At 36.2% G+C, this 19,652-nt stretch overlaps 1 protein-coding gene across 2 annotated transcripts in view; it reads left to right on the top strand.

The window, feature by feature from the left end:
• Window positions 1-19,652, top strand: part of LOC123564425 (uncharacterized) — a 93,941-nt gene that overhangs the window by 41,314 nt on the left and 32,975 nt on the right. For both annotated transcript variants that reach the window (XM_053537054.1, XM_045358001.2), the window contains 4 exons: window positions 9,348-9,386; window positions 9,978-10,022; window positions 14,451-14,522; window positions 15,088-15,147. In XM_053537054.1, coding sequence (XP_053393029.1) covers window positions 9,357-9,386; window positions 9,978-10,022; window positions 14,451-14,522; window positions 15,088-15,147 — 207 coding nt within the window. In that variant the 5' untranslated portion in view covers window positions 9,348-9,356. The remainder of the gene's footprint in view (window positions 1-9,347; window positions 9,387-9,977; window positions 10,023-14,450; window positions 14,523-15,087; window positions 15,148-19,652) is intronic.

Here is a 19,652-nt window from a genome sequence, read left to right as displayed (position 1 = left end):
GGGGCACTTAGACCTTTTGCATTTATTCATCCATCTGTCTGTCTATCTGAATTTGTGTTGTGTATATCTCAGAAATGTTTTGACATACTCCATCTAACCTCATAAATTTTTTATTCAGCATGTGAAGTTGTGTACCTTGTGTTTTAATTTGGATTCTGTATGGCTCTTGACGTAGTCAAAAATAGGTTATTAATAAAACCCGGCCCGGCACAAACACCGGAAATAGCCGATTCCGATTGTACAGAAACCACCGGAAACTTACGGACGGAAGGCTAATATAATTACGAATGGTTATACCGTCATCTTAATCAATGCAAATGTGTATTTTACTTCATTATTACAGAACTACAAGAAAAGTATTTAATATTGATGAAACGTATGTTCAATGAGGTATTGCACTTGACATAAGCAAAGACCTATAATAACGAAATATTTTAGATGTTTGAATTAGACTCAATGTAGCTCGACAATTGACATGTCATTTTATGTACCGGGCAGACGGCAGCATACTTTCAACAGAACTTGACAAGCTAATTAATGTTACATTGTTATGAACCCCTTTCACACCTACTGATGTGATTGAGTTACATGCGGTAACTCTTTAGATTATATTTTGTGGAAGAAATGTAGGTAGGTTTTACTTTGTCCCAATTTAGCTTATTTTTGAATGATGTGACACAATTTTAAACAGTCCCACAGGACTTGACCTTAATTTTTCCATGTTGGAATTAGAATTCTGTCTCATTAAATCCTTTTATTTGAGGCATCCTAGAAAAAATTATCCTGACAGTTTTATTTTGTGTTTTATTATTGTTTACCAATATTTTACTGTTCTTTTTTTTTCATTAAAAATAATGGGATAATGAATTCTCTGCAATAATTTTGGACAATGGCCATCACTTTAAAATTTGACTCTACTTGAGCTTGAGTAAATATCATAAACTATACAAAAATACATTAAAAAAACGGCATGGTAAAAGTTGTTAAAAAAAAATGCAACACAGTGCAAAACAAGGTCAGCTTGGAGAATATACCAAGTGAATGCCATTTTTTAAACATTTCTAAGAGGTATCTAATACCTTAATTTGTTTTCTTTTTATCTAAATATTAATTTAACAAGAGCTGTCTGTAAGACAGCGCGTCCGACTTTTCTCAGTGCTGGACTCAAAATTAGAGCTTTTCCAGTAAAAACTTCATAAAACTTTAAACAAACATTCTAAGTTAAAAAGGGGCATAACTCTGAAAACATTCAAACAAAGTTATGGGGATTGTTTCTCCAAGAGCACACTTTGATAGTTAATAACTATTTTAAGTTTCAAGTCAATAGCTTTGATAGTAACAGAGATATTTGACTTTATCAGAAACTTTAACAAAAAAAAATATAAGTCAAAAAGGGGCATAACTCCATCAAAATTCAAATCAGAGTTATGGGAATTGTTTCTCCTGGTGCAACCTTTGATAATAGATAACTCTTTTAAGTTTCAAGTCAGTAGCTTTGATAGTAACAGAGATATTTGACTATATCAAAAACATTAACCAAAAATTCTAAGTTAATAGGTGCATAACTCTGTCAAAATTCAAATCAGAGTTATGGGGATTGTTTTTTCTGGTGTAGACTTTGATAGTTAATAACTATTTTAAGTTTCAAGTTAATAGCTTTGATAGTATCAGAGATATTGACTTAATCAAAAACTTTAACCAAAAATTCTAAGTTAAAAAAGGGCATAACTCTGTCAAAATTCAAACCAGAGTTATGGGAATTGTTTCTCCTGGTGTAGACTTTGATAGTAAATAACTATTTTAAGTTTCAAGTCAATATCTTTGATAGTAACAGAGATATTTGACTTAATCAAAAACTTTAACCAATGGCAACACCGGGGCAAGTGCAATAGCTCTTACTACTTTTTCTTTGAAAAGTCAAGCTAAAAATGGAACGTTGTTTACAGACGATAACCCCCACCCCCTTCAGAAACTGGCGAGGGGAGAAAGGAAAATATAAATAAAAGCAGTCCAGGTGAAACTGGTGATCTTGATAAGTGCCAGTTAAATTAGAAATATTGACTATTGGTCTACATGAGAATGTGACTTCTAAATATACTTCTAAATATATATGTGACAGAATGTAAGTTGATATTGACACGATCATTTCGTAATTATATTAGCCTTCCGTCCGTAAGTTTCCGGTGGTTTCAGTACGATGGAATCGGTTATTTCCGTGGTTTGGGCCGGGCCGGGTTTTATTAATAACCTCAAAAATATGCATATAAAGGACTTCAAAGTATGTATGTCAAGTATTTGACCTGAGATTATGAAACATTACGGGAATACTATTTAGCATGTGGAGCTATAAAATTTGTTTGATATTTTACTCAGCTAGGACAGAGTTATGGCCCGAGGTTTTGTCAAAATTATGTGTTAAAAGGTATAAAGGCATAAAAATTTGTGGCGCACATATTTTAAACATATTTGACCTAAGTCATGAAACTTCACAGGGATGTTCCTTGGACGGTCTTCTTCAAAAACTTTTCAAAAATTTCAATTACATCATTATAGAACTCTGGTTTCCATGGCAACCGAAAGGAAAACCTTTCAAAATCTTCTTGTCCAAAACCACAGGTCAAAGAGCTTTTATATTTGGTATGTAGCATCATCTAGTGGTCCTCTACCAAAGTTTTTCAAATTATTCCCCTAGGGTCAAATATGGCCCCACCATGGGGGTCACATGGTTTACATAGACTTATATAGAAAAAACTTTGAAAATCTTCTTTCAAAAACCACAAGGCATAGAGCCTCAATATTTGGCATGTGACATCATCTAATGGTCCTCTATAAAGTGTGTTCAAATAATGCCCCTAGGGTGAAAAGAGGCCCCGTCCCGGGGGTACCAAGTTTTACATAGACTTAAATAGGAAAAAACTTAAAAACATCTTCTTGTCTGAAACCAAAAGACCTAGGCCTTTGATTTTTGGTATGTAGCATTGCCTTTTAGTTCCCTACCAAGATTGTTCAAAGTATGCCCCTGGGGTGAAAAGAGGCCCCGCCCGGGGGGTCTCAAGTTTTACATAGATTTAAATAGGAAAAAAAAAAAAATCTTCTTGTCTGAAACCACAAGACCTAGGCCTTTGATGTTTGGTATGTAGCATTGCCTTGTGGTTCTCTACCAAGGTTGTACAAATTATGCCCCTGGGGTGAAAAGAGGCCCCACCCTGGGGGTCCCACGTTTTACATAGACTTATATAGGATTTTTTAGCTCACCTGAGCACGAAGTGCTCAATGGTGAGCTTTTGTGATCGCCCGGTGTCAGTCGTCAGTTGTCCATCATCGTCAGCGTCAATAATTTGACTGTTAACACTCTAGAGGTCACAAATTTGAGCCAATCTTAATGAAACTTGGTCAGAATGTTACCCTCGATTAATTTTGATTCCATACCTCATGTTTTTATTTCGATGTAAATGAGATGTGAAACCAAAATTTGTAGTCCTGTTTGGCGCCATATAACCTATACTGTGTTGGTGCGCTGTAAAACCCAAATAAATAAATAAATACCCTCGATTAAATCTTGGATGAGTTCGATATTGGGTCATCTTGGGCCAGAAACTAGGTCACCAGGTCAAATCAATGGAAAAGCTTGTCATAATGTTACTCTCAATAAAATCTTGGACGAGTTCGATATTGGGTCATCTTGGGTCATAAACTAGGTCACCAGGTCAAATCCAAGAAAAAGCTTGTTAACACTCTAGAGGTCACAATTTGGGCCTAAACTTAATGAAACTTGGTCAGAATGTTACCCTCAATAAAGTCTTGGACAAGTTTGATATTGGGTCATCTGGGGTCAAAAACTAGGTCACCAGGTCAAATCAAAGGAAAATCTTGTTAACACTGTAGAGGCCACATTTATGATGTATCTTCCTTAAACTTGGGCAGAATGTTAATTTTGATGATCTCAAGGTCTAATTTGAATCTGGGTCATGTGGGATCAAAAACTAGGTCACCAGGTCAGATCAAAGGAAAAGCTAGTTTACACTGTAGAGGCCACATTTATGACCATATCTTAATGAAACTTGGCCGAAATGTTAATCTTGATGATCTATAGCTCAGGTTCAAATCTGGTTTAGTCGGATCAAAAACTAGGTCACCAGGTCAAATCAAAGGAAAAGCTTGTTAACACTCTAGAGGCCATATTTATGACCGTATCTTAAAGAATCTTGGTCAGATTGTTAATCTTGATGATCTTTAGGTCAAGTTTAAATCTTGGTCAGGTGGGGTCAAAAACTAGGTCACTAGGTCAAATCAAAGGAAAAGCTTAACACTCTAGAGGCCACATTTATGACTGTATCTTCATGAAACTTGGTAAGAATGTTAATCTTGATGATCTTTAGCTCGAGTTCGAATCTGGGTCATGTCGGGTCAAAAACTAGGTCACGGAGTCAAATCAAAGGAATAGCTAGTTAACACTTTAGGGGCCACATTTATGACCATATCTTAATGAACTTGGTCAGAATGTTAATCTTGATGATCTTTAGGTCAATAGGTCAGGTGAGCGATACAGGGCCTTCATGGCCCTCTTGTTGGTATATTGCATTGCCTAGTGGTCCCTTACTAAGATTGATCAAATTATGACTTTGGGGTAAAAAGAGGCCCTGCCCTGGAGGTCCCAAGTTTTACATAGACTTACATAGGAAAAAAATAAAAAAATCTTCTTGACTGAAAGTTCAAGGCCTAGGCTTTTGATATTCAGTATGTAGCATTGCCTAGTGGCTCTCTTAACCAGATTGTTCAAATAATGCCCACCCCGAGGGTCACATAGTTTTATGAGTTACATAGGAAAAAATATTTAAAAAATTATCTGATCATATTTCCTAGACTGTTTAATTATAATTACCTTATGACCTCAAATAATTAGGGACCTTGACCTACTGACCAACCTTTTTGTTTTTTAAGATACAGCCTTGAAATTTGGATGACATGTACAGTTTTGCACACCGATCTTAAAACTGACTTTCAGTGACCATGATTGTGACCTACTGACCTACTTTCTTGTTATTTAAGATACAGCCTTGAAATTTGGATGGCATGTACAGTTTTGCACACCGATCTTTGAACAGACTTTCATTGACCATCAATGTGACCTACTGACCTACTTCCTTGTTTTCTATGCTACAGCAAAAGGATTTGGACCACCTGTAATATTTTTTTACAGATTTCAAAAGTAATCTTGCATTATCTTTAACTTGACCCACTCTCCTAATTTTCTTGTTTTTTAAAGCTGTAGCTAAGAAATTTTTCAAGCAAACAACTCTACTCAGGTGAGCGATATAGGGCCATCATGGCCCTCTTGTTTAAGACTTATTATTGATTTATTGTTCAAAAATGGAAAAATTTTATTTAATTTCTAGCTGTTTAAAGGTCCATTACTAAAACCCGAACGAGTATTATATGAAAACCAGAGTTTGTAGCTGAGACTTCCTATTTACTGAAAATATGGCCCACTGCATCGGTTCTGACCAAATAGTCATGAATATGTTCAAGAATAACTAACAAATAAACAAAAAATGTTGCCTATGTCAAACCGAAAGTATGCTTTCCGACTGCTTACGAACCCGTCGAGCATCTTTGGACTTTTTCGGAAGAATCCTCCGAAACGAGGCTATAATTTATAAATAGATGCAAGATATATCATATGCCCAAACGATAACGTGATTTTTACAAACTTAGCACATGTAATTCACAATTTTGTAACTCACAAAAACTTCGTGAAAATCATTCTTATAATACAGGTAATATACAGCTATACTACAAGTTTTCATAAGGACAATTCAGGCCCTTCCCGAATAAAAGTGTTTTTACAACTTTTTCAGTTAATCTCTTTTCAGTATAATTTTAAGAATATAAATGAGTAACTGTCTTACACTGCTGAAACAAAGTATGATTGAAATTTACCTAAATACACGTATTTATGTACACTTGGCTACATTAATTTAATAAGATTTTAGACATTAAACACATTGTCTTGGCCTAATATATGTCACTGTCAATTTTAAATTTAAATTTTGTACATCTCATATTTTTCGTGCAAGTCGTGCATAATTACCATCATGGAAATACAGTTATTTTGTTGCGCGTCTTAAATGGATATTCGTTTGAAACAATTTTAAAATCACGTGATCCCGAAGAATTTCCGACCGATTACGGAAAAGCGATAAACACGAAAGTAGGACAAAATGACCCCCCATGTCAGTCTAAGAAAATACAGAAACAATCATTTGTTTCTCTGTACATGTGTTGATTTCAAGGGAATAATGCACGGCTAACGTAATGTTTAGTACTATATTTCAAAATGTGTAGTCTTTTTTTAAGATTTATGTCTATTCATTTGTCTTTATTTTGCACCTTTAAAGTAAATTTCCCTCTGAAACAGAATGGGGCAGAATTAGACATATTTTATGATACTGAGTTACATGTGGTAAAAGTTCTCTATTTTGCCTTTACTTTTTAGATTAAATATTGTGGAAACATGTAGGTAGGTTTTATATCTGCCCCAAAGTTATTTTTGAATGAAGTGAGCAAAATTGAAAACAGTCTCACAAGACTTGACCTTAATTTGTCAATGTTGGAGTTAGGATTCTGTTTACCAGGATTCTGTTTTGGAATGTGGTCATCACTTTGAAATTTGTCTTTACTTGAGCTTGAGAAAATACTATAAATTATACAAAATTTATAAAAAGAACAGCACGGTAAAAGTTGTTAAAAAATTGCAACACAGTGCAAAACACAGTCCACTTTAAGGATATACCTAGCAAATTCTATTTTTAGCTCATCTGATTTTTTGAAAAAAAATGATGAGTTATTGTCATCACTAGTCTTGAGCGGTTGTCGGCGTCGGCGTCTGCGTCGGCGTTGCCTGGTTAAGTTTTATGTTTAGGTCAGCTTTTCTCCTAAACTATCAAAGCTATTGCTTTGAAACTTGGAATACTTGTTCACCATCATAAGCTGACCCTGTATAGCAAGAAACATAACTCCATCTTGCTTTTTGCAAGATTTATGGCCCCTTTTGTACTTAGAAAATATCAGATTTCTTGGTTAAGTTTTGTGTTTAGGTCAACTTTTCTCCTAAACTATCAAAGCTATTGCTTTGAAACTTGGAATACTTGTTCACCATCATAAGCAGACCCTGTACATCAAGAAACATAACTCCATCTTGCTTTTTGCAAGATTTATTGCCCCTTTTGGACTTAGAAAATCAGTTTTCTTGGTTAAGTTTTATGTTTAGGTCAGCTTTTATCCTAAACTATCAAAGCTATTGCTTTAAAACTTGCAACACTTGTTCACCATCATAAGTTGACCCTGTACAGCAAGAAACATAACTCCGTCCTGCTTTTTGCAAGATTTATGGCCCCTTTTGGACTTAGAAAATATCAGATTTCTTGGTTAAGTTTTATGTTTAGGTCAACTTTTTCTCTTAAACTATCAAAGCTATTGCTTTGAAACTTGCAACACTTGTTCACCATCATAAGCTGACCCTGTAAAGCAAGCAACATAACTCCATCCTGCTTTTTGCAATAATTATTGCCCCTTTTGGACTTAAAAAATCATTTTCTTGGTTGAGTATTATGTTTAAGTCAACTTTTCTCATAAACTATCAAAGCTATTGCTTTAAAACTTGCAACAGTTTTTCACCATCACAAGTGGACACTGTACATCAAGAAACATAACTCTATCCTGCTTTTTGCAAGAATGATGGCCCTTTTTAGACTTAGAAAATCAAGGGTAGGACAATATTTCTATTACACAAAAAAAATCAGATGAGCGTCAGCACCCGCAAGGCGGTGCTCTTGTTAAACATTACTCTCGGGGATCCAATACCTTAAAAATTTGTGTGGCATATTATTTTAAAAAATATTTTACATAGAGATATTAAGACCATATAATGTGGCAGGGGCACCAGTGTCCTATGGACACATATCTAGAAAAACTTGATTTTTTTGCAGTGCTTTAAAGATAGAATTAAAGAGTGAATGTTTACACTGAAAATTGAGCATAAATGGCACATACTCACTGACATTTAAATTGCACATAAATCATCTTTTGTTTTAACGTGAGGTAACTGTACGTAGTTCACAGGATGTAATAGTAGTGATGCAAATGCAAAAATAACTTTAAGAACAATTCATATTCCTTAGTAACTGATCATGAAAATAAGAATTTTGAAAGGTTCGTACCAAAGTTAATTACTGCATAAATAATTTTTCCTTCATTGAAAATTATTTATAAAGATTAAGAATGTCATTGTTTTTTTTGTTGTTGTTTTTATGCCCCCGAAGGGAGGCATATAGTTTTTGAACCGTCTATCTGTCGGTCTGTCAGTCTATCGGTCTGTCGGTCTGTCAGTCTGTCGGTCTGTCCGCATTTTTCGTGTCCGGTCCATATCTTTGTCATCGATGGATGGATTTTCAAATAACTTGGCATGAATGTGTACCACAGTAAGACGACGTGTCGCGCACAAGACCCAGGTCCGTAGCTCAAAGGTGAAGGTCACACTTAGACATTAAAGGTTATTGCATTGATGGGCGTGTCCGGTCCATATCTTTGTCATCGATGGATGGATTTTCAAATAACTTGGCATGAATGTGTACCACAGTAAGACGACGTGTCGCGCGCAAGACCCAGGTCCGTACCTCAAAGGTCAAGGTCACACTTAGACATTAAGGGATAGTGCATTGATGGGCGTGTCCGGTCCATATCTTTGTCATTGATGGATGGATTTTCAAATAACTTGGCATGAATGTGTACCACAGTAAGACGACGTGTCGCGCGCAAGACCCAGGTCCGTATCTCAAAGGTCAAGGTCACACTTAGACATTAAGGGATAGTGCATTGATGGGCGTGTTCGGTCCATATCTTTGTCATCGATGGATGGATTTTCAAATAACTTGGCATGAATGTGTACCACAGTAAGACGACGTGTCATGCGCAAGACCCAGGTCCGTAGCTCAAAGGTCAAGGTCACACTTAGATGTTAAAGGTCTTTTTTCATGATAGTGCATTGATGGGCGTGTCCGGTCCATATCTTTGACATTCATGCATGGATTTTAAAATAACTACGCATAAATGTGTGACACAGTAAGACGACGTGTCGCGCGCAAGACCCAGCTCCGTAGGTCAAAGGTCCTAAACTCGAACATCGGCCATAACTATTCATTTAAAGTGCCATCGGGGGCATGTGTCATCCTATGGAGACAGCTCTTGTTTTTCTTTTAAAAGCATAACCCTATGTTAAGAATGCATATATTAAGTCTTTATGTAGATACAATAGATAGAGTTAATAAGGGTCTATATCTCTATTTCAGTGCCAAGGAATGCCAGAAACCTCGGAAAAGTGTAAGGAAGTAAGTACAATATGTTTTCCCGTAAATGAGTTCAACGCTTATGTAGATAACAAAATAATGATGTTGCCAGAAATTGCAACCTTGACTGCAGCTGACAGAATTACAGCTTGTGTGCCCATATACCAAAGAACAACGAAAAAGGCAATTTGATACCCATGCATAGACATTTGAGACAAGGTTGAATAAAATACCAATGAAATAATCGCACCTTACATCATTTGTTGTTCACTGGTGAATAACAACTGTTTTTAAATCAGCAATTACTACATGGAAATAACAGGTTTACCATGTTCGCCAAGGATGTCTCACCACCATCCTGAGATATGTCTAATAATAGAACCTTGTTTTTGGATCAATATTATCTTTAAATAAGATTTTCTCATTAATGAAGATTTATGCTGTCTACATAAAGAAAACAAATGATGCAGTTCTAAACATAGTTACACTGCTATCTAAAACCATTCAAATAATTTAACAAATGAACAAAATTAAACAACTTTTATATGTATGTGCTTGTTAAAGCAAGTTTAGAATTAAGAAGATTATTTTTGGTTTAGAATTAAGAAGATTATTTTTGATTACTTATTTCAGGCTCAAGGAGAAAACGAGTATCTGAGAAAGTATTTACAAACTCAGGTAATTTAAAATACATTAAAAAGAATAATCAGTACACAATCCAAAGTTGGCCTAGCAGGTTAAGTCACATATGGTCTTATGCTATATTTTACTCCACTTTATTGCAGTGTGAATACCTTTTTAGCATTCTTTCATAATATGCATGACATTCTTGCGCAAGTTTTAGTAGTGTAAGATTTGTAAGTCTCGAAAAGAGACATTGAAAAAAGCAAAAGACGATAAATTCAAGCGGTTGGAGTTAATGGAGAATAACTTTTTTTCGGAAATAGCTTACATCGCTTGTGGCAGCAATTTATCCATTTTAGAATTTAACGATCTTTGTGCATTTATGCTGGTGAAAACCACATTGGGACTTCTTGCAGATCCATGAATCACATCAGCAATTCCTGGATGGTTTGCATATTTTTACAATAGGTTGGTCCAAAATCAGGTAGTTTGCTATCCGTAAGTTAGAATATTAAATAATATATCAAGACATTGATATAATAGAACAGTCAAAAGGAGCCGCCCACGTACAATTGTAGCCCGCCCGCTTAGCTCAGTAGGTAAGAGCGTTGGTATATGGATATCGGGGTCGCGAGTTCGATCCTCGGGTGGGGCGTATGTTCTCCTTGACTATTTGATAAACGACATTGTGTCTGAAATCATTAGTCCTCCACCTCTGATTCATGTGGGGAAGTTGGCAGTTACTTGCGGAGAACAGGTTTGTACTGGTACAGAATCCAGGAACACTAGTTAGGTTAACTGCCCGCCGTTACATGACTGAAATACTGTTGAAAAACGGCGTTAAACCCAAAACAAACAAACAAACAAACAAACAAAATGTACAATTGTAATTCATATGCCGATATAATACATTTCTGGTTTATTCTTTAATAACGTTTAATTCAGTCAAAAAATAACAGCCGTACCGATTCAGTTTTCATGTTTATAGTAAAAAAAAATAGTGTTTAGCTATAACTTAATGATACTTTTGATATTTTGGTGTCTAGTTTTGGTCATGTCATTTTTACGAATGTCTTTAGATAGCTCAAGCAATCCTACGAAAAAGGCCGTCTTTGATATGATTACGCCAATAATGTACAGCGAAAATAAAGGTTTTTTCTTTCAATACAAAATATATATCAAATGTAACTTTTTTAATCTCCTGCCAAGGGTGGTGTGTGTGTGTGTGTGCGTGCGTGCATGTGCACACGTGCGTGCGTGTGTGTGTGTGTGTGTGTGGTGGTGGGGGGGCGGAGTTATAGGAATGGTCTCCATCAGTCCGTCCTTCCTTCAGAAACCCTCATGTCCGCTCCATATCTCCTAAACCCCTTATAAATTTTCATGAAACTTGGGTCAAATGATCACTTCATCAAGACGATGTGCAGAACTCATGAGTCAGCTATGTCAACACAAGGTCAAGGTCACAACTCAAGGTCATAGGTTTTAGCCTTCTATTTCCTCTCCACTCTATATCTTCTAAACCCCTTGAAGGAATTTTATAAAACTTTGGTCAAATGATCATCTCATCAAAACAATGTGCAAAACTCATGTCAGTCATGTCCAGAGGGTCACGGTCATAACTCAGGGTCAAATGTTTTAAGCCTTCCATTTTGTGTCCGATCTGTATCTCCTAAACCCCTCGAAGGATTTTCATCAATCTTAGGTCAAATGATTACCTCATTAAGACTATGTGTAGAACTTACGAGTGAGCTATGTCGACACAAGGTCAAGGTCACAGGTTTTAGCCTTCCATTTCCTCTCCGCTCTATATCTTCTAAACCCCTTGAAGGGATTTTATAAAACTTTGGTCAAATGATCACCTCATCAAAACAATGTGCAAAACCCATAAGTCAGCCATTTCGGTTAAAGGTCAAGGTCATAACTCAGGGTCAGATGTTTGAGCCTTCCATTTTGTGTTTGCTCTGTATCTCCTAAATCCCTTGAAGGATTTTAATCAAACCTGGGTCAAATTATTACCTCATCAATAGCTTATGAGTCAGCCATGCTGGCTCAAGGTCAAGGTCACAACTGAGAGTAAAATTTTTGAGCCGTCCATTTTGTGTCCGCTCTGTTTCTCCTTATCCCCTTGAAGGATTCATATGAAACCTGATGATTACCTATCCAAGACGTTATGCAGAACTCTTGAGTCAGCTATGCCGACTTAAGGTCTAGGTCACAACTCAAAGGTCAAAGGTTTTAGCCTTCCATTTCATGTCCACTCTATATCTCCTAAACCCCTTGAAGGAATCAAATTTTATAAAACATGGGTCAAATGATCACCAGGAGGATGTGCCGTGGAACCCTTGAGTCAGTTATGCCGGATGAGGGTCAAAACTTAGGGTCAACAGTTTGAGCCTTCCATTTTGTGGCCGCTCTGTATCTCCTAAATCCCTTGAAGGATTTTCATCAAACCTGGGCCCCATGTGGTTCTGGGACGATCTGTGTATGAAAAGAATTGGAACCACTGCCTTACCCTTGCATGATCGTAAGAGGCGACTAATAGGGTCTTAACACTTGGTTTTGCAATTACTCTGTGATTCCAGCAGGTATGCAAATTTTGGTTCCATACCTCATGTTTTTATTTCGATGTAAATGAGATGTGGAACCAAAATTTGTAGTCCTGTTTGGCGCCATATAACCTATACTGTGTTGGTGCGCCGTAAAACCCAAATAAATAAATAAATAAATAAATATCAAACCTGGACCTAATGATTATCTCATGAAGTCGATGTGCAAAACTTACAAGTCAGCCATGTCGGTTCAAGGTCACAGTCAAAACTTAGGGTCAAAGGTTTGAGCTAAGCTCGCCTGATTAGCTCAGTAGGTGGAGCGTTGGTCTACCGATTGCGGGGTCGTGAGTTCGATCCTCGGGCGGGGCGTTTGTTCTCCATGACTATTTGATAAACGACATTGTGTCTGAAATCATTAGTCCTCCACCTCTGATTCATGTGGGGAACAGGTTTGTACTGGGACAGAATCCAGGAACACTGGTTAGATTAACTGCCCGCCATTACATGACTGAGATACAACTGAAAAACCAAAAGTTAAATCCAAAACAAACAAACAAACAAAGGTTTGAGCCTTCCATTTTTTGTCTGTTCTGTTTCTCCTATACCCCTTGAAGGATTTTCATCAAACTTGAGTCAAATGATCATCTCATCAAAAATTCATGGAGGAGGGGATTTATCTGTCTTTCAGACTGCCTTGTTACTGTTTAATTTTTCCATTCAGTTATGATTAGCAACAGTATCCTAGTTAAGTATTTACAGGTGACATTATGGCAAAATTCACCATCAAATGAAATACCGGTATGTGTAAAGGTGAAAGACATGTAGGAGTACAGATAGATGCTTGATTTAGACCTCCCAAATTCTCCTCTTTGAATAGAACATTATTGCAGACATATAACTGTTTAAGTGCAGAAACAGAAGTTCTAATGGTAACACTGTCTTATTATGGAATCAAGTGTTTAAACGTTGGAGCCCTCGCTCCTCCAACTAAATTTATTAACATTAAAATGCAAAAATCTGATTGAACCCATAGGGTCACCTTTTAGGGAGTCGATTCCTCTTTGGAATGTCTGAAGTATTTCGTTGGCACTTGAAACAGTTCAGATGTATGAAAGGACTCACTAAACTATCGCATGAATGGCTTATCCTAGCCTGGGAAGCCATGGATAATATTTGTGCTTTGTCAGAAGAAATCATACCTAATACCTATGCATTAAAGACCACTTAATTTGCGCAAATTAGTATTCATCGAGTTTCTGATATTATCAACGCCTGGGGAAATCTGAAGGAGTTTTCATGTCACTACTGATTATCGATTTTCTATAATTAGCCTAATTAATATGTGATCATATTTGCGCTTGTTTGAAACAAAAACAAGCCAGTGCTTCCGAAAATTCGGCAATTTCCGTACATCACTAGGTCTGCATTAATATAACATCTTGGTAGCTATGACTCGAATTTAAGTTTATACTGACATATTTAAAAGTTGTGACAATTTGCTGGAAAAGCTATGGGAGGCACAAACTAGTATTTGTCTATGGCCCGGAGTTGTTGGGAAACCTTTGGAAGTACACGATTCCGATCTGTCTTTTCTGTGAGAATTCTGTTTCTATTTTTAGCCATGGATTATTGTTTTCAGAAGTTATCGTCCTTTATCAAACACCCGCGTATTTCGGGTGTAATATAGGTGGCGCTGCGGTCGGAAAACAGGTTTTCCCAGGCTGTCAATTTGCAGGTAGAAACAAAAGTTAGAAATTGTCAGACTGGATTCCCAGGCTAGGTTTATCCCTTCATTTCAATGTTTTTGAAAATTAAAAATATTTTTAATACCGAAGTATTGTCTTTTATTCCTTTAAATGAATATGAAAAGCATTTATATATTAAGATTTTACATTATAGCTATAATTGATAAAGCAGTATGTCTCTATTTAAGGAGAACAAATTTGATAGTTTAAAGCTTAAGGTGGAGGAGGAAAGTAGGAAAATGAGGAGGGGGCTAAGTCATGTAAGTACGATTTGTTTTGAAATAATTGTTGCCCAAATTTCTGTACATTCCAAATAAGTGGATGCTGCTAGGAAACACAACTCGAGCAGAAGTTGTTAGACATTGGCAGCTTATGAGAATGCATTCCAGAAACAAACCATAACCTTTTTGATCTTTTTACACTGATACGACCAGAACATTTCGAATAAAAAATCCAGCAGGAGATTTTGTCTCACACTGGTCACGGAAAAACCTATATTCAGATAAACCTCGAACCAAATGGCAGGAGCATAAATCTACCAGGCTCATTCGGTTATGGTAAAGGAAATCTCGCTATCGGTCTATAGATATGTCTTAAATCTCAGTAGAGACTAGTGTCTTGAAAAAAACAATCTCATTTCATGGAAGTGTTTACATGAAGGTAAACATACTTTTATTTCATTGAAAGGTGGAAATTTATAACTGCTTCGATAACTGAAGAAATGCATGAATATTAAACACGTTTAATATTTAGATATAAATCAGTTGAACGCAGTTGAAATTTAAAAGATTGTTTTGGATGCGACTGAATGATTTCTAATTTTAGGCACAGAGACAAGTAGAAATCGAGATGGAAGAAAAGAGAGCTGCAGTTGAAAGGCAGCAGGTAATTTAAGATTTTACATGTACACGCTGATCACTTCAAATCAAATGTAAGCCTTCAAGGTTTAGTCACATACATATTTTGACTCGATGTGGTTAAAACTAATATATGATACATGATTTAGATATATGATAAACACTTCAAAGACGCATTTTTAGCTCACCTGTCACAAAGTGACAAGGTGAGCTTTTGTGATCGCGCGGTGTCCGTCGTCCGTCCGTCCATGCGTGCGTCCGTCCGTCCGTCTGTAAACTTTTGCTTGTGACCACTCTACAGGTCACATTTTTCATGGGATCTTAATGAAAGTTGGTCAGAATGTTCATCTTGATGATATCTAGGTCAAGTTCGAAACTGGGTCACGTGCCATCAAAAACTAGGTCAGTAGGTCTAAAAATAGAAAAACCTTGTGACCTCTCTAGAGGCCATATATTTCACAAGATCTTCATGAAAATTCGTCAGAACGTTCATCTTAATGATATCTAGGTCAAGTTCGAAACTGGGTCACGTGCCTTCAAAAACTAGGTCAGTAGGTCAAATAATAGAAAAACCTTGTGACCTCTCTAAAGGCCATATTTTTCATTGGATCTGTATGAAAGTTGGTCTGAATGTTCATCTTGATGATATCTAGGTCAGGTTTGAAACTGGGTCACGTGCGATCAAAAACTAGGTCAGTAGGTCTAAAAATAGAAAAACCTTGTGACCTCTCTAGAGGCCATATATTTAATGAGATCTTCATGAAAATTGGTCAGAATGTTCATCTTGATGATATCTAGGTCAAGTTCAAAATTGGGTAACGTGCCGTCAAAAACTAGGTCAGTAGGTCAAATAATAGAAAAACCTTGTGACCTCTCTAGAGGCCATATTTTTCATGGGATCTGTATGAAAATTGGTCAGAATGTTCATCTTGATGATATCTAGATCAAGTTCGAAACTGGGTCACGTGCCCTCAAAAACTAGGTCATAGGTCAAATAATAGAAAAACCTTATGACCTCTCTAAAGGCCATATTTTTCTTGGGATCTGTATGAATATTGGTCTGAATGTTCATCTCGATGATATCTAGGTCAAGTTCGAAACTGGGTCAACTGCGGTCAAAAACTAGGTCAGTAGGTCTAAAAATAGAAAAACCTTATGACCTCTCTAGAGGCCATACTTGTGAATGAATCTCCATAAAAATTGGTCAGAATGTTCATCTTGATGATATCTATGTCAAGTTTGAAACTGGGTCACGTGCCTTCAAAAACTAGGTCAGTAGGTCAAATAATAGAAAAACCTTGTGACCTCTCTAAAGGCCATATTTTTCATGGGATCTATATGAAAGTTGGTCTGAATGTTCATCTTGATGATTTCTAAGTCAAGTTCGAAACTGTTTCACGTTCAGTCAAAAACTAGGTCAGTAGGTCTAAAAATAGAAAAACCTTGTGACTTCTCTAGAGGCCATACTAGTGAATGGATCTCCATAAAAATTGGTCAGAATGTTCACCTTGATGATATCTAGGTCAAGTTTGAAACTGGGTCATGTGCCTTAAAAAACTAGGTCAGTAGGTCAAATAATAAAAAAACCTTGTGACCTCTCTAGAGGCCATACTTTTCATGGGATCTGTATGAAAGTTGGTCTGAATGTTCATCTTGATGATATCTAGGTCAAGTTTGAAACTGGGTCAACTGCGGTCAAAAACTAGGTCAGTAGGTCTAAAATTATTAAAATCTTTTGACCTCTCTAGAGGCCATATTTTTCAATGGATCTTCATGAAAATTGATCTGAATGTTCACCTTGATGATATCTAGGTCAGTTTCGAAACTGGGTCACGTGCAGTCAAAAACTAGGCCGGTAGGTATAAAAATTGAAAAACCTTGTGACCTCTCTTGAGGCCATATTTTTCATGAGATCTTCATGAAAATTAGTGAGAATGTTTACCTTGATGATATCTAGGTAAGTTCAAAACAGTTTCACGTACCTTCGAAAACTAGGTCAAATAATAGAAAAAACCTTGTGACCTCTCTAGAGACCATATTTTTCAATGGATCTTCATGAAAATTGGTCAGAATTTTTATCTTGATAATATCTAGGTCAAGTTCAAAACTGGGTCACATGAGCTCAAAAACTAGGTCACTATGTCAAATAATAGAAAAACGACGTCATACTCAAAACTGGGTCATGTGGGAAGAGGTGAGCGATTCAGGACCATCATGGTCCTCTTGTTCTTTTCCTGGTGCCAATCCTCACAGTTTTTGGGAAGTTGTCAAAGACAAACCGGCCAGTGCAACCATACTCCCCCCACACACCCCCCCCCCCCCCCCCCACCTTCTCCACCCCAGCACGTAAATATACTTATACGAAAAATCCCTTATTCGATTTTATTGATCACTTAGTAAAACCCCGTTGGAATAAAATAGTTTCTTACACTTATCGCCTTGAGAAATGCAACCAACAATATGATGATAAAAGAGTTTTTATACCCCCACCAAACATGTTTGAGGGGGGTATATAGGAGTCAGTTTTGTCGCGTCCCGTCCCGTCCCGTCCCGTCGCGTCCCGAAATCTATTATCTCAGTTATTACCAAATGGATTTGATTCAAACTTAAAATACATGTTCCACCTTATCACCCACATCATGTGACACAAGGTGCATAACTCTTGACACCCAAGTTTTCATGAATTATGTCCCCTTTTACTTAGAATTTAAGGTTAATTTTGTTGTATTTTCACTATATCTCAGTTATTACTAAATGGATTTGATTCAAACTTAAAATAGATGTTCCACCTCATCACCCACATCATGTGACACAAGGTGCATAACTCTGACACCAGTTTTTTTATGAATTATGCCCCTTTTTACTTAGAATTTAAGGTTGATTTTGATGTATTTTCACTATATCTCAGTTACTACTGAATGGATTTGATTCAAACTTAAAATAGATGTTCCACCTCATCACCCACATCATGTGCCCACATCATGTGACACAAGGTGCATAACTCTGACACCAAGTTTTCATGAATTATGTCCCCTTTTACTTAGAATTTAAGGTTAATTTTGTTGTATTTTTCGCTATATCTCAGTTATTACTAAATGGATTTGATTAAAACTTTAAATAGTTGTTCCACCTCATCACCCAGATGATGTGACATAAGGTGCTTAACTCTGACATAATTTTTTTATGAATTATGTCCCCTTTTACTTTAAATTTAAGGTTTATTTTGATGTATTTTCACTATATCTCAATTATTACAAAATGGATTTGATTCAAACTTAAAATAGATGTTCCACCTCATCACCCACATCATGTGACACAAGGTGCATAACTCTGACACCAATTTTTCATGAATTATGCCCCTTTTTACTTAGAATTTAAGGTTATTTTGATGTATTTTCACTATATCTCAGTTACTACTGAATGGATTTGATTCAGACTTAAAATAGATGTTCCACCTCATCACCCACATCATGTGACACAAGGTGCATAACTCTGACACTAATTTGTCTTGAATTGTGTCCCCTTTTACCTAGAATTTAAGGTTAATTTTGATGTATTTTCACTATATCTCATTCTGATTGGCTTAGAGCCAAAGGGAATTAACCTTTTTTTAACTTTTGTACTGAGTTTCTTCCCCTTAAATTCCATGAATTAGTCTATTTTTAGAAATCCTATTTTTAGATTTTCAATATTTTAGGTATTTTTCTAACTTTTTTATTATAAGTCCTATGTAAAAAGTAAAAACATTTTTCTGTGGTAACATGGGTCGGTAAGACACTTTTTTGTATTCACTTTTAGTGTATCTCTAATATTAGAGATTTAATATATTTACTAGTATTACTATACTAGTATTATACTAGTATTATACTAGTATTACTTATATGTGGAAGCCCAGGATGAAGTACTCCAAAGTATTTTTAAGATTTCTTATGGTTGCCATTCTTCTGTGACAAGACCGTATGGTGGGGGTATGAGTCACTCCTGTGACAGTTCTAGTTAAAATTTTAATCAAAAGTGATATAGGGCTACCAAAATATTATAACAAAACAGATATTAAGGTTTATTAAAAGTTGTCCTTTTATTTATTGATTTTTGTCGCAGAGATATGCATTGTCTGCTCGTGAAACATCGGGCATTTCCGTATTCTCCAAAAAAAAAAAAAACACTTGACATCGAAGTGCTGTATCTATATAAATATCTAAAATCCAATACAATTGTTGCCCAATATTGCTCCAATGCAAAATAAATCGCGCAAAAACTGACCACATGACGAGTCACGTGACTCACTTCTTCGGTTCTTTGCCGAGGAAGACGCCATAATTGTACGGTTGTCGAAAACATACCGTCCTGTACAAACGCTTCTTCCCCCTTCAAATAAATATATATATGGGAAAAATCCTTATTTGAAGTTTTAATCACTCCTGTAATTTCGAATTTCCTTTGCAAAAAAACTAGCTTAATACTTTAACAGTAGATTTCTATTCTGTTTGTTTATATCGGAGTCGCTTGCAGTTTATGGGTGATTATAGCGAT

This window comes from Mercenaria mercenaria, chromosome 2 (assembly GCF_021730395.1).
Source record: "Mercenaria mercenaria strain notata chromosome 2, MADL_Memer_1, whole genome shotgun sequence".
Taxonomy (NCBI): domain Eukaryota; kingdom Metazoa; phylum Mollusca; class Bivalvia; order Venerida; family Veneridae; genus Mercenaria; species Mercenaria mercenaria.
This window is presented reverse-complemented; position numbering and strand designations above follow the sequence as displayed.